The sequence below is a fragment of the Erinaceus europaeus genome, chromosome 5, assembly GCF_950295315.1.
Source record: "Erinaceus europaeus chromosome 5, mEriEur2.1, whole genome shotgun sequence".
NCBI lineage: Eukaryota > Metazoa > Chordata > Mammalia > Eulipotyphla > Erinaceidae > Erinaceus > Erinaceus europaeus.
In genome coordinates this window covers 50,711,196-50,726,487 of record NC_080166.1, presented here as the reverse complement: position 1 = coordinate 50,726,487, position 15,292 = coordinate 50,711,196, and the positions used below count along the sequence as shown (strand labels likewise).

The window sequence follows — 15,292 nt, the reverse complement described above, 5'->3', positions numbered from 1 at the left end:
TTTCTAAAAAAAAAAAAAAAAAGGTTTCTATTTAAGTCTACAAATTCCCATTGCTTTCCACCTAGCTACTTTCATTTTTTTCTGTTCCAAATATTTACAAAACTAGATTTCCTTTCATAAATCATTTATGTTCTGTTTAATTTTCCTGGAAGCTGTTAACAGGGGTCTGGTAACAATTATCCTTTGGGGAAAAAAAAAAAGAAAATTCTTTTTTGGAAAGAAATTATATTCTCCATGTTTTTCAACTCTGAAACCTTTAATCTTTCTTACTATGTTAAAATAATTAGCCTATTCAGATGGGCTTTTCATTTACCTAAATAACTGTTACAGACAAGCAAATAAACCAACAACTGATGTGTAGTGATTGAGTAAAGAGATTTTACTCAATTACCTGATTACCTGATGGCAGGAAAGAACAACTCTCTATCCTCCATTTTCTTTTCTGTAGGAAGGGTAGGCCTGCACCAGCTGTGCAGACTTTCAACAGTGGAACTGAGATAAGCACAACAGACATGGGCAGCTTCAGGTAAATGTAACTGACTCTCCCATACCAAACCAAGCAAGCTGCTTATCAATTCCCAGCAGCCTCCTTCTACCTATGTGGGTCACTGGTTTTAAGTTCAATTCAGTCCTGAGCCTTTCATTTTTCTCAAGAGGAAAAACTTCAAAGAAGACAAGGAAGTTTCTGGATGACCTTGAAGAATATGGAGCATGGACAGATATTTTTCTCTACTTCCATTATTTCCAGTACCATACTAAGGGATTCCCTTTGTGACGTACAGTCACTGCACATGAGAACTCTACAGGGTGTGTGAAAGGAGAGACCTAAGTCCCCTCACCCCCACTCATAACAACTACTCATGGGGTAGGCTTTTTGTCTGTTTATTTTTTAGAAATGATGAGAATATTTATTAAGCATTCTTTCCCTCAGCTTTGCTTTGAGTGGAAAGTTTCACTAGATGAATGTTTCTTGTGTCTAAAACTGAAAGTTTGTAACTTCGTAACAATAACAAAAGCCTTTTTTTAAGCATAAGCCATTATTATTATTTTTATTATTATTTGCCTCCAGGGTCATTGATGGGGTTCAGTGCCTGCACTATGAATCCACTACTCCGGGAGCCCATTTTTCCTATTTTCATTGCCCTTGTTGTGCCTTTATTGTTGTTACTGCAGTTGTTGTAGTTGGATAGGACAAAGAGAAATTGTGAGAGAGGAGGGGAAGATGAGGGAGAAAGTGTGTGTGTGTGTGGGGGGGAGATAGACACCTACAGACCTGCTTCACCACTTGTGAAGCCACCCCCCTGCAAGTAGGGAGCTGGGAATTAGAATAAGGATCCTTACGTCGGTCCTTGTGCTTGGTGCCATGTGCACTTAACCCACGGCGCTACTGCCCAGCCCCTATTTCTTTTGTTTTTGAGGTAAGCTTGGTTTGCAAACCTCTCAGTGTTTGAGAAGTACCATCTTTTCACCTCCTTAAAATGCACTACCCCACCAAATCACCAGCACCCTACACCCAATGTTCACTGGGCTACCTCCCTATCTCAAAGCCCCCACCATAAACCCTTAAATTTAACCTCAGTTTTTTTATTTAATTTTTTATTTGTGATTAACAATAGGTTATGAAATTACAGTGTGTCGTTCCACACTACACCTACCACCGAAGTTCTGTATCCGTACCCTCCCACTTCTCACAAATAATCACTATAGTTTTTACAAATCTTTCTTTTTTCTTTATTGGGGGATTAATGTTTTACAGTCCACAGTAAATACAATAGTTTGTACATGCATAACACTTCCCAGTTTTCCACATACCAGTACAACCTCCACTAGGTCCTCTGCCATCCTGTTCCAGGACCTGGACCCTCCACCCCCCACCCCAGAGTCTTTTACTTTGATGCAGTCCACACCATGTTTTTACAAGTCTTAGAAACAGTTTGCTTGCTTCAGCTTTTTCTTTTTTTCCTTTCAATTTCCTGTGTCTCCAGTCTGTACATTCAATATATGAGTGAAACTATCTGATAGTTGTCTTTTCTCTCTTTACTTATTTCACTAAGTATAATTACCTCCGGTTTCATCCATTTTTGTCGCAGAGGACTCAGCATCACCTTTTTTTGGTTGCAGAGTAGTATTCCACGGAGTATAAATTCCATGGCTTCTTTAGCCAGTCATCTGTTGATGGGCATTGAGGCTGCTTGCACTCTGGCTATTGTGAATAATGCAGCTGTGAGCATAGGGGTGCGTATGTCCCTTCCAATTAGTTTTTGAGTGTCTGCGGGATAAATTTCTAAGAGTGATATTGCTGGATCATAAGGTAATTCCATTTTTATTAACCTCAGCTGTGCTGTCCAAAACTACAGTCTTTACAAGGCTTTGCATATTTTCCTGGCTTTGTTTGCCCCCATAGGTAAAGTCATCTATATTTTTTTCAGTAAAAAAGCATTATTTTGGGAGCCAGGTGGTGGTGCACTTGGTTGAGCGCACATGTTACAGTACCCAAGGACCTGCAGGGGGAAAGCTTTGCGAGTGGTGAAACAGGTCTGCAGGTGTCTCTCTGTCTCTCTCCCTCTCTTCCTTCCTGATAATTTCTGGCTATCTCTATCCAATAAATAAATAAAGATAATAAAAAAAATTTTAAAGCATTATTTTAAATGCGATTTAAAATATTCACGTATGCCTTTTTAAAGGGCTGTTATTGGGACCGGGGTGGGGGGGTGGCGCACCTGGTTGGGTGCACATGTTACAATGCACAAGGACTCAGGTTCGAGCCTCTGGTCCCCACCTGCTGGGGGAAAGCTTTGCAAGTGGTGAAGTGGGGCTACAGGTGTCTCTCTGTCTCTCTCCCTCTCTATCACCCCCTTCCCTCTTGATTTTTGGCTGTCTCTGTCTCATAAGTAAACAAAGATTATTAAAAAAATTTTAGGGGAGTCGGGCTGTAGCGCAGCGGGTTAAGTGCAGGTGGCGCAAAGCACAAGGACCGGCAGAAGGATCCCGGTTCGAACCCCAGCTCCCCACCTGCAGGGGAGTCGCTTCACAGGCGGTGAAGCAGGTCTGCAGGTGTCTATCTTTCTCTCCCCCTCTCTGTCTTCCCCTCCTCTCTCCATTTCTCTCTGTCCTATCCAACAACGACAACAACAACAATAATAACTACAACAATAAAACAACAAGGGCAACAAAAGGGAATAAATAAATAAAATAAAATAAAAAATTTTAAAAGGGCTGTTATTACTTGAAATTCACTTTGAAAATCAAAAAGTTTAATCATACATTTAGATTCCTAGATTTTTTTAAAGTGTTAAATTTAAATATACGTATATACATATATATATAAATAATTTGGAAAACCTGTTTTTGTTAATGCCAGATATTACAGTAACTGAAATTTTTTTTCATGTTATAAATTTTTTTAAAGGATCGGTATAAGGATCCGGTTCAAGCCCCCGGCTCCCCACCTGCAGGGGAGTCACTTCACAAGGGATGAAGCAGGTCTGCAAGTGTCTATCTTTCTCTCCTTCTCTCTGTCCTCCCCTCCTCTCTCCATTTCTCTCTGTCCTATCCAACAATGGCGACATCAACAACAATAGTAACAACAATAATAAAACAACAAGGGCAACAAAAAGGAATAAATAAATGAATAAAATATATTTGAAAATAATTTTTTTTTAAAGAAAATACAAGTAATCCAAAAGAACATTTGGAAAGTGCTTTGCCGAACACATCAGCCAGGTCTGAGCCTAATCCCTACTACTTTGGAAGAAGCCTTGGTCTTTCCTTCTGTCTCTCTTTCTTTTCTTCTTCTTCTTTTTTTAAATCTCTTTTTCTTTTTAAATTTATTTATTCCCCTTTGTTGCCCTTGTTTTATTGTTGTTGTTATTGATGTCATTGTTGTTAGGACAGAGAGAAATGGAGAGAGGAGGGGAAAACAAGAGGGGGAGAAAAAGATAGACACCTGCAGACCTGCTTCACTGCCTGTGAAGTGACTCCCTTGCATGTGGGGAACCGGGGGCTTGAACCCGGATCTTTATGCCGGTCTTTGTGCTTTGTGCCAAGTGCGCTTAACCCCCTACGCTACCGCCCGAATCCCTCTGCCTTTCTTTCTAACTGAAAAAAATTGGTCCATAGCCGTGAAACCCTGATGAGAGGTTATTTCAGTTTTTAAAATCCATCTACTTAAAAATAATCATCAAGATAGAAGAGGAAGAATGAATCAATAAAGATAAAGATGTCTGGGAGGTGGCACAGTGATAAAGCTTTGGACTCTCAAGCAGGAGGTCCTGAGTTCAATCCCCGGCAGCACATGTGCCAGAGTGATGTCTGGTTCTTTCTCTCTCCTCCTATCTTTCTCATTAATAAATAAAATCTTTAAAATAAAAAGATTTAACTACTGTTTTTCTTGTTTTTAGATGTACGTCTTTTAAAATTTTAACATCTCTGAAATCTGACTGTATGAACAAGTATGACTTTCTTCCTTTTTCAGTGATAATATTGGACAATGATTACTTCTTAACTTTAACAGTCTTGTATTCAATAAAATGCAGTCATAGATTCATTGTGATCTGGGACTTAAATCCTAATATAGTAGCAAGTCTGGAGATCAGACTGCACTGCACAGACTCCCTGCACTAATTTAAGGAAACATTTCCAGTAATAAAGTACCTGTCTGGGCCTAGTTTTCTAGAGCATGTTAACTATGATTTTGTTCCTCTTGTCCTCACTGGCATCACTCCAAAGGAGAATGGAAGATAGAAGGCACTTGGTCCTGTTATTATATAGGGTGGCTTAGCATCTAGACTGTCATTTCCACAAAACAGACTCATGGGAATATCTTCCTAAGTCCATCTTTTTTTTTTTTTAAAGATTTTATTTATTTATGAGAAAGATAGGAGGAGACAGAAAGAACCAGACATCACTCTGGCACATGTACTGCCGGGGATTGAACTCAGGACGTCCTGCTTGAGAGTCCAAAGCTTTATCACTCCCGGACCACTCCTAAGTCCATCTTACTCTCACTTTTCCAGTGAAAAGAAACAATCACTTATTAGTTTAGAGACAGAAAATTGTTGTTAAACTTAGAAAAGCTTTCATAGAATGACTGTTACTCTCTTGTGGCATTAAATAGTTTGTTTAACGTACTGATAGTAAATAGTTCGTGAGACTTTTTATTTTTTATTTTTAATCTTTATTTATTTGATAGAGAGAGCCAGAAATTGAGAGGAAGTAGGAGACAGACACCTGCAGCACAGCTTCACCACATGTGAAGCTTTCCCTCTGCAGGTGGGGACCAGGGACTTGAACCTGGGTCCTCGCACACTGTAACATGTGCACTGAACAAGGTGTGCCACCACCTGGCCCCATTGTAGGACTTTCCCCCTTTTTATTACAGTATACAACAAAGACAGCGGTTTACTTCTAAAAAAACACCAATATAAAACCAAGATAGTTTTTTTTTTAAATATTTTCTCCCATTCAATAACGAGTCTCTTTTATTTTATTTGGGTGTTAGTTTCTTTTTTTTTTTTTTAAGATTGTATTTGTCTATTAATGAGAAAGATAGGAGGAGAGAAAGAACCAGATGTCGCTGTAGTACATGTGCTGCCAGGGATTGAACTCAGGACCTCATGCCTGAGAGTCCAATATGCCATCTCCTGGACCATCCAAGATAGCTTTTCTTTATTATTATTATTTTTTTAATTTCTTAATGGGGGCATTAATGTTTTACATTCGACAGTAAATACAATAGCTTGTACATGCATAACATTTCTTAGTTTTCCATATAACAGTACAACCCCCACTAAGTCCTCTGTCATCATTTTTGGACCTGTATTCTCCCCCTTTCCCCCCCACCCCAGGATAGCTTTTCCAAACTAATCCTATGTATATAGTATTTAGATGCAGCACAGGTACCATGTTTATATGCTTTACTTTTTTACTTTATTTATTTATTTATTTTTTCCTCCAGGGTTATTGCTGGGCTTGGTGCCTGCACCATGAATCCACCGCTCCTGGAGGCCATTTTTCCCCCCTTTTGTTGCCTTTGTTGTTGTAGCCTCGTTGTGGTTATTATTATTGCCATTGTTGATGTTGTTCGTTGTTGGATAGGACAGAGAGAAATGGAGAGAGGAGGGGAAGACAGAGAGGGGGAGAGAAAGATAGACACCTGCAGACCTGCTTCACCGCTCGCAAAGCGACTCCCCTGCAGGTGGGGAGCCGGGGGCTCGAACCAGGATCCTTATGCCGGTCCTTGCGCTTTGTGCCACATGTGCTCAACCCACTGCGCCACCGCCCGACCCCCTATATGCTTTATTTTTATCAACTTTTATTTTCATAAAACCTGGAGGTTTTTTTTTTTTGGGGGGGTGGGCTTTCTCCTAGCTAGAAATTTAATGTCTCCCATTTATGTATATATGCAGGAAATACTGAAGAATGAAAAACACATAAAAGAAATTAAAATGAAATGTGAAGATTTTTATGAAAGAGAGAAGCTCCCTAGTAAAGAAAGCGACGAGAAACTCCTGTTCCAGCCAGCAGCAACTCAGATTAAAGGGCATGCGTCTGCTCCGGACTTCGGAAAAGAAGAACCCTCAGTGGCTCCCACTTCTACTGGTAAAAACTTCCAACCAGGGTCCTGGATACCACCAGATGGCAAGAGCCACAATCAATGAATGCATGGTAGTAAAATTATTTCATATACATATTTGACTGTTTTAACAAATAAAAGCAGTTTTTAAAAGTTAATTTGTATTTTTTTTTTTTGTCTATACTGTATAGTTCTCTATTCCTTTACATTCAGGAATTTTTATCAAGTAGTAGATTTTTTTTTATGAGAGGGAATTAATGGTTTACAGTACAGTCAACCTAGGACCGGGGATTCCCCCTCTTCCATCACAGACCAGGACCCCACTGTCCCTTCATCCCACCCCTTTCCTTCCTTTCCCAGAGTTCTTTGCTTTGGCACACTATACCACACCAGTCTAAATGTCACCTTTATGTTTTCCTTTACAGTCCTTAAGTTCCACCTATGAGTGAGATCATCTGGAATTGGTCCTTCTCTGACTTATCTCACTCAACATGATACATTTAAGTTCAGATTCAGGAATTTTTTGATATGAACAAGAAATTTTGAGAGCAGCCTGGGAGGTAGCACAGTGTAAAGTGATGAGCTTGCAAGCACATGGTCTTAAGAGTTTAAATTTCCAGGCCAGGTGGTGGCACATGTAGTTAAGCGCGCGCGCGCGCGCACACACACACACACACACACACACACACACACACACACACACTACAGTGCACAATGACCTGGGTTCAAGCCCCTGGTCCCCACCTGCAGAAGGAAAGCTTCATGAGTGTCTCTCTGTCTCTTTGCCTCTATCTCCCCCTCCATTCTCAGTTTCTGTCTCTATCCAGCAATAAATAAAATAAAATAAAATAAAATAAAATAAAATAGTTCAAGGGGGCCGGGCAGTAGCGCAGCAGGTTAAAGTGCAAGGAATGCATAAGGATGCTGGTTCCAGCCCCCGGGTCCCCACCTACAGGGGGATCGCTTCACAAGTGGTGAAGCAGGTCTGCAAGTGTCTATCTTTCTCTCCTCCTCTCTGTCTTCCCCTCCTCTCTCCATTTCTTTCTGTTCTATCCAACAACAATGACAGCAATAATAACAATGATAAACATCAAGAAAAAAATAGCCTCCAGGAGCAGTGGATTTATAGTGCAGGTATCGAGCCCCAGCAATAACCCTGGAGAAAGAAAAAAGAAAAGTTCAAATTTCAGGGGCCAGGCTATGGCACACCTAGTTGAGTGCATGTAACAATGTTCAAGGACCCAGGTTCAAGCTCCTCATCCCCACTTGCAGGGGGAAATCTTCATGAGTGGTAAAGCAGGGCTTGCAGATGTCTCTCTGTCTCTCTCTCACCCCCTTCCCTCTCCATTTCTGGCTATCTCTATCCAATAATTAAATATAACAAAAAAAAAAACCTTCAAATTTCAGTCTCCTCCTTGCTCATTAATATAATCAGTTTTAAGAACTGTTCAGTCACCATTTTGGATTTAAGAATTTGCTCAGTTTTTCCCATCCTTGGATTGTCCTCTTAAGAAGTATTATGTAACTATAAATTCTCATTACATTTTGGATTCTAATCCAGATACATTTGGATTTTAGAAACCACTCAAAATATGTCTTGATTGAAATAAGGGTAAATAGTGAGCTTTCCTAAATGATAAAAACATGAAAGAAAAAACCGAGAAGACTCATTGCAGCACAGGCACTCTACATAATTTTAAAAGGACTAATTAATGTCATGAACTTGGGTGAGATGTGGAGAGCAAGACAATTGCTAAACAAAAAAGAAACCATAAAGACCTTGAGTAGATTAGCAAAGGCTAGCTGTGTTTGAATTCAAGAAGAGGAATTAGGACCAATAGATTTAGACAATCAAGTTATGTGGGATTAAATTTTACTTCGAGGGGGCCTGGCGGTAGTACAGCCGGTTAAGCACACATGTCACAAAGCACAGGGTCCGGCATAGGGATCTGGGTTTGAGCCCCAGCTGCCCACCTGCAGGGGGTCGCTTCACAAGTGGTGAAGCAGGTCTGCAGGTGTCTTTCTCTCCCCTTCTCAATCTTCTCCTCCTCTCTCAATTTCTCTCTGTTCTGTCCAACAACAGCAATAACAATGACAGCAATAACAACAATAAACAACAAGGGCAACAAAAGGGAAAAAAATAGTCTCTAGGAGCAGTGGATTTGTAGTGCAGGCACCAAGCCCCGGCAATAGCCCTGGAGGCAAAAATAAATAAATTTTACTTTGAGAAAAGAGGAAATTGGGGAATATTTTCATAAAGCAATTCCACTGGTAATGAGGATCCTATCAGTATATAGATGGAAGGAAAGTAACAAGGTGCATGTTAAAAGACAGGAACAACATAATGAACCCCTTTGTGGGCCCCTATAGGACCTTGCCCTCAATGTAGAGCAACAATGGTAGGGACTGTTCTATTCTCTGAGGGGAGGTTAGGCAACATACTCTACCATTTGAAGAAGATGGATTCTGAAATTAGGGCAGCCTGGGTTACACAGGCTCCTGACCTGAATATGGGCCCCAAATCAAATAGATGGGGTTTATAGTTAACAATATTTATATACTTTTCCCATATCTGGGAGCTACTCTCTTCTGTGATGCAGCTTTCTAATCCTTTTTCTTTTTGCCTCCAGGGTTATTGCTGGGGCTCAGTGCCTGCACCACAAATCCACTACTCCTGGAGGCCATTCCCCCCACCCCCATTTTGTTGTTGCCCTTGTTGTCATTATTGCTATTGATGTTGTTGTTGGATAGGACAGAGAGAAATCGAGAGAGCAGGAGAGGCAGGGGGAGAAAGATAGACACCTGCAGACCTGCTTTACCGATTTTGAAGCGACCTCCCCCCGCCCCCCTGCAGGTGGGGTGCCTGGGGCTCGAACTGGGATCCTTGCACTGGTCCTTGCACTTTGTACCATGTGCGATTAACCCGCTGCACTACCGCCCGACCCCCTCTGATCCTTTTTCCAACTCTGATACCATCTCCCCAGACAGTATCTTTGGTCCACCTGTATGTTGTTACCTGTCACACTCAGGCAAAAGTTAGTAATCATAGGCCCTTTGGAATATACTTAAAACATACCTACTAGCTTTTTCCAAAATGGAGACCCTAAATCTTCATCTGCAATATTCTCACCTTTAGTCAACAATTTGTTCTGCTTTATATCTTAACTTTTTCAGCCACTGGGTTCCAGATACTATCATGATGCTAACCTGACTTTTCTGGGCAGACAATCTGACCAATGTGTTCTGGAGCCCCGCCCCACTAGTGAAAGAGAGACAAGCTGGGAGTATGGACCGACTTGTCAACGCCCATGTTCATCGAGGAAGCAATTACAGAAACCAGACCTTCCTTCCATCTTCTGCACCCCGTGATGACCCTGGGCCCATACTCCCATAGGGATAAAGAATAGGAAAGCTATCAGGGGAGGGGATGGGATACGGAGTTCTGGTGGTGGGAATTGTGTGGAGTTGTACCCCTCTTATCCTATAGTCTTGTCAGTGTTTCCATTTTATGAAGTGAAAAAAAAAGAAGAAGAAAACGTTGGGCTGTGAGGCTGCCCAGTGGTAAAAACAAAACAACGCTGTTTACATACAAAAGTATTTTTCAAGGGCCATATAGGGTTCTAATTCTAGATTTGTCTTATAGGGGCTTATGGCATTCTAATAAGTGTTCAATAAATATTTACTTAATAGATGGCCCAAATGTTAGTACTCTGAATAACAGAAAGAAATCCTTGGTTAAGTGACACAATGAATCCCTTAAAAGATGTTGGGATTTTTACTTACCAGTAGAATTTTTTTTTAAAATATTTATTTTCCCTTTTGTTGCCCTTGTTGTTTAACATTGTTGTGGTTATTGATGTCATCATTGTTGTTGGCTAGGACAGAGAGAAATGGAGAGAGGAGGGGAAGACAGAGAGGGGGAGAGAAAGATAGACACCTGCAGACCTGCTTCACCACCTGTGAAGCGACTCCCCTGCAGGTGGGCTCGAACCGGGATCCTTACGCCGATCCTTGCGTTTTGTGCCACGTGCGCTTAACCCGCTGCGCTACCGCCCGACTCCCACCAGTAGAATTTTTAACCAAAAAATGAACTACAGAAAAATACTATATAAAAACTTACTCTAAAACAAATAAATGTGACCAGCATAACATACTTATTGAGTGACCGAAATAGCCTATAAGTAAGGAGTGATACTTTTAGCAGCTGTTAGTATCAAATTAGCCATTCTCTTTATATCATTATAAAATAATTTTAGGGGGGTGGGCAGTAGCACAGCAGGTTAAGCGCACATGCGCAAAGCTCAAGGTCTGACTGGCTTTAGGATCCGGGTTTGAGCCTCTGGCTCTCTACCTGCAGAGGTGTCGCTTCACAAGAGGTGAAGCAGGTCTGCAAGTGTCTTTCTCTCTTCCTGTCTTCGCCTCCTCACTCGATTTCTCTCTGTCCTATCCAACAAGGACGACAGCAATCACAACAACGATAAACAAGGGCAACAAAAGGGAAAAAACAGTCTCCAGGAGCAGTGGAGGCACCAAGCCCCAGCGATAACCATTGAGGCAAAAAAAAAAAAAAAAAGAAAAGTAATCTTAACAATTACTGCAGATGTAAAAAGAAAAAAAAAAAGTATTACTGAATTGCAGACCAAGATTTTTTTTTTTTAACTTACTCCTTTTTTTTTTACTTTATTTTTGCCTCCAGGGTTATTGCTGGGGTTCGGTGCCTGCATTATGAATCCACTGCTCCTGGAGGCCATTTTTCCTATTTTGTTGCCCTTGTTGTCGTTACTATTATTGTTGTCATTGCTGTTGTTGTTGGATAGGACAGAGAGAAATCGAGAGGAGGGGTGACAGAGGAGGGAGAGAAAGACACCTGAAGACCTCCTTCACCACCTGTGAAGCGACCCCCCCCACCCCTGCAGGTGGGGAGCCAGGGGCTCGAACTGGATCCTTATGCTGGTCCTTGCATTTCACACCAAATACGTTTAATGGCTGCGCTATCGCCCGAACCCCGAGATGTTTTCGATTCCTGAACCCTGGGTCACAGGAAAAATCACCGGTCTTCTAACTTGTTAATATTTCTAGTCCTAAATTCCTATTAGCTTATTAACTGTTTTCAATATGTACCTTTTATAAAAGTCTCTCATATCTGCTTCTAAGTATCTTAATATGACAGTTTACATTAATTTTCACAGCTTTCTTAAATACTTGTCTTACATAAGCTGCAAAAAAGTCTTACCAAAGAGTTGTGGGAGAATGGTTTAACAATAAGATGACACTGGCCCATTACTAACAGAGATGCACTTTTAAAGTGCCTTTGGAGAGGTGAGAATAAAGCAGAGTAATTCATTCACACTCTTTTCAAAATGAACATTTTTAGGATAACCGGTTGTATTGTTAGGTGGTGCTGGAACTTAAAGGTTAAGTGCCTTATATAAAAATCATCTTGGCCTAATTGGGACTCTTTTTTTTTTTGCCTCCACAGTTATCACTGGGGCTCAATACCTGCACTATGAAGCCAGTGCTCCTGGAGGCTCCCCCCCCCTTTTGTTGCCCTTGTTGCTGTCATTGTTGGATAGGACAGAGAGAAATGGAGAGGGGAAGACAGAGAGGGGTGAAAGACACCTGCAGACATGCTTCATCACTTTTGAAACCACCCCCCTGCAGGTGGGGGGGTGGCTCAAACCTGAATCCTTATGCTGGTCCTTGCACTTAGCGCCATGTGCACTTAATCCACTGCACTACCGCCCAGCCTCCAAGGGACTTCCTTTCTAAACTTTTTTTTTTTTAATTTTTAATTATTTTACTTCACTTTATTTTTTATGCTGGGCTGTTGGGCTGGATACATGCAAAGTAGAATTAAACCACTGAGTAAAATATTCACTTGTTTGCCATATTTCATTTAATATCCTTAACATATTCAATTTGTTAAAGCTTTATTTATTAATGACAAAGAACGTGAGAGAGAGAAGCAGAGCATTATTCCAGCACATGCAATGCCAAGGACAGAACTCTGGATTTCATGCTTTAGAGGTAAGGCTCTCTCAGCTGGCAGCACACCCAGTTTTTAATAGTAATGTCAGACACTTCCAGCTAAGCCTTTTCTCCAGCTTTAATTCCTTATCTCTGCTATACTTACATACATATGACATTTATTTTTTAAAGATTTTATTTATTAATGAGAAAGATAGGAGAAAGAATCAGACATCCCTCTGGTACATGTGCTGCCTGGGATTGAACTCAGGACCTCATGCTTACAAATTCAATGCTTTATCCACTGTGCCACCTCCTTGACCACACTATTTTTGGTTTCTTTAGTAATGGTCTTATATACAAATTGCTCAAGTGTAGAAAATGTTTTGTTCAATCATGTAAGTCTCAGTTATGTGTGAGATACTTGAGATTAAGTCAGCAAAACTGGGAAGAAAAACTTTCCTCTAATATCTGCTATCCTCTCTCATTGCAACGTTTAATATTTTTTTGGCTATCGTTTATTTAACTTGGCACTGAATAAACATTACTATGTTGACTTACTAAATGCTAGCCTATTAACTATACTGTTTAAAAATGTAACCTGAATTTATTTACAACATGCCTCAAAATATAGTTGAGAAAAAATGAGATGAGGAAGTTCATAACAACCAAATAAAATGAAATCATGAAGAAGTAAATTCTTGAGTATTATTTCTAAACTTTTGGTATTTGGACTGAAATTACTTTTGTTTGTGAAGTACAGATTGTCCTTATATATTCTAGATATCATGTTAAGTAAGTGATCCTATAACCAAGTGCAAACACAAAAAGCAATCACTACTAAATATCAAACTTTTGACTGAAAGTCAGATATTTAACATGTAACTCTGCTTCATATGTAAATACAGCTTGGTAGGCTAGAGCAGAGTGGTATTCAGGCCTTTTATGAAATAAAAAGCAATCTTAAAAAAATTATATATATATATGGCTTCTAGATCAGTTTTCAAAGCTCATTTCCAGTTTTCTTACTGTTAATATCATGCACAAAATTGTCACATAGGTTAAATTCTGACTCACAAAAATTTTTGGATCAACTCTTTGGTCCATACTCCTATCTTTTTTTTTCCTTTTCCCAAAAACGAGCTATTATACTAGTCCTAAGAATCTCAGAAAACAATACAATCTAAAAGATATCTAAGTACTCTAAATAACAGTAAAAGGAATTCTTTGAATATTAATACGTGCTATGAGGGAATATTAACTTTTCTGAGAAATCTCAAAATCACTATTTTATATTCCCTATCCTACATACATATAGCTATGCACAAATATTGTGAAACTCAGCTGACCTCACATGTGCAACAATGTTCCATAAATGTCTTAATAGCTGAAAAAAATCACATTGGCTGTGTCAAGCAAATATGAAAATGGCATGTCTTAGGACTTCAATAGAAAATACAGAAAAGGGAGTCGGGCGGTAGCACAGCGGGTTAAGCGCACGCGGCACAAGTGCAAGGACCAGCGTAAGGATCCCGGTTCAAGCCCCCGGCTCCCCACCGGCAGGGGAGTCGCTTCACAGGCGGTGAAGCAGGTCTGTAGGTGTCTGTCTTCCCCTCCTCTCTCCGTTTCTCTCTGTCCTATCCAACAATGATGACATCAATAATAACTACAACAATAAAACAACAAGGACAACAAAAGGGAATAAATAAATAAATATAAATTTAAAAAAAAAGGAAAAAAATGTTTTAAAAAAATACAGAAAAAAGACTCAATATCCTTCAGTTGTCACAGCATAACCAATGGTATCACATTAGTAGGTAGCTAAAGATCATGAAGAATGTTTTGTTCCATACTTTACTCTCAGCTATAATCCGTATGTGTATGAATTTCTTCTGTATATAACTTAATTGCAGAAACCCAAATACATTTTAGATATAGTTTAACCTGTTTTTTTTTTTTTTTGTCATCACTGGGACTTTCCTGTTGTTTCCTTAAATGTGTTTAGCTACAAATGAAATGCGGAACCCTTTGAATAATCTTATACTACCCGATTTTTTTGTCACCAGGATTGTTACACTAGGGCTCTATGCTGGAACTACGAATCTGCTGGTCCTGGTGGTGTTTTTCCCATTTTTTTTTTTTTTTAGTGGATAGGACATAGGACAGAGAAAAATTAAGAGGGGAAGGGAGACAGGGAAAGAGACACCTGCAGACCTATTTCACTGCTTGTGAAGTCCCTCTCCCCAAGGATCCCCAGTGGGCTCAAACCAGGGTCCTTGCACTTTGTACTATGTGCACTTAACCCAGTGCGCCACCAGCTGGCCCCCCTCACTTAAATTGATTACCCAGCTCCCTCCACCCAAAAAAAACCTGGCCTGTTCATAAAAATGTATCAAATTTATTTCAACATCTGGTTTCATTTTTAAATTAAAGCTATTAAATTATTTCTAAATTTTAAAATTCATTATAAAAACAGCATTAATAAGCTATTGAACAGTGACAGTGAATGAAGTGGACCATGCATTAACAAAAGCCATGTTTAATAGTAAAAAATTTCACTTATACTAGTTTAAATGAGGGAAATCTTTTTCTCTTCGATATTATAAGAAAATGTTATTTGAGGATTTCAGACTCTCTAGTAATAAGGCTTTGAAAAAAAATACTTTCACTCTAATTAAATAATCCATCTACAATTTTATATTAAGCTTTTCCACCTAATTACTACTATGCCCAATAAACTTTCCCACATTT

General features: G+C 39.8%; 1 protein-coding gene across 4 annotated transcripts in view; it reads left to right on the top strand.

The window, feature by feature from the left end:
• NDUFAF2 (NADH:ubiquinone oxidoreductase complex assembly factor 2) overlaps nt 1-15,292 on the top strand; it is a 445,591-nt gene that overhangs the window by 174,470 nt on the left and 255,829 nt on the right. For 2 of the 4 annotated variants that reach the window (XM_060191306.1, XM_007516911.3), the window contains one exon: nt 6,408-6,732. The exons of the other annotated variants lie outside the window; for them this stretch is intronic. In XM_060191306.1, the coding sequence (XP_060047289.1) occupies nt 6,408-6,659 (252 nt within the window). In that variant the 3' untranslated portion in view covers nt 6,660-6,732. Of the gene's footprint in view, nt 1-6,407; nt 6,733-15,292 lie in introns of those variants that run through there. 4 annotated transcript variants of the gene reach the window in all.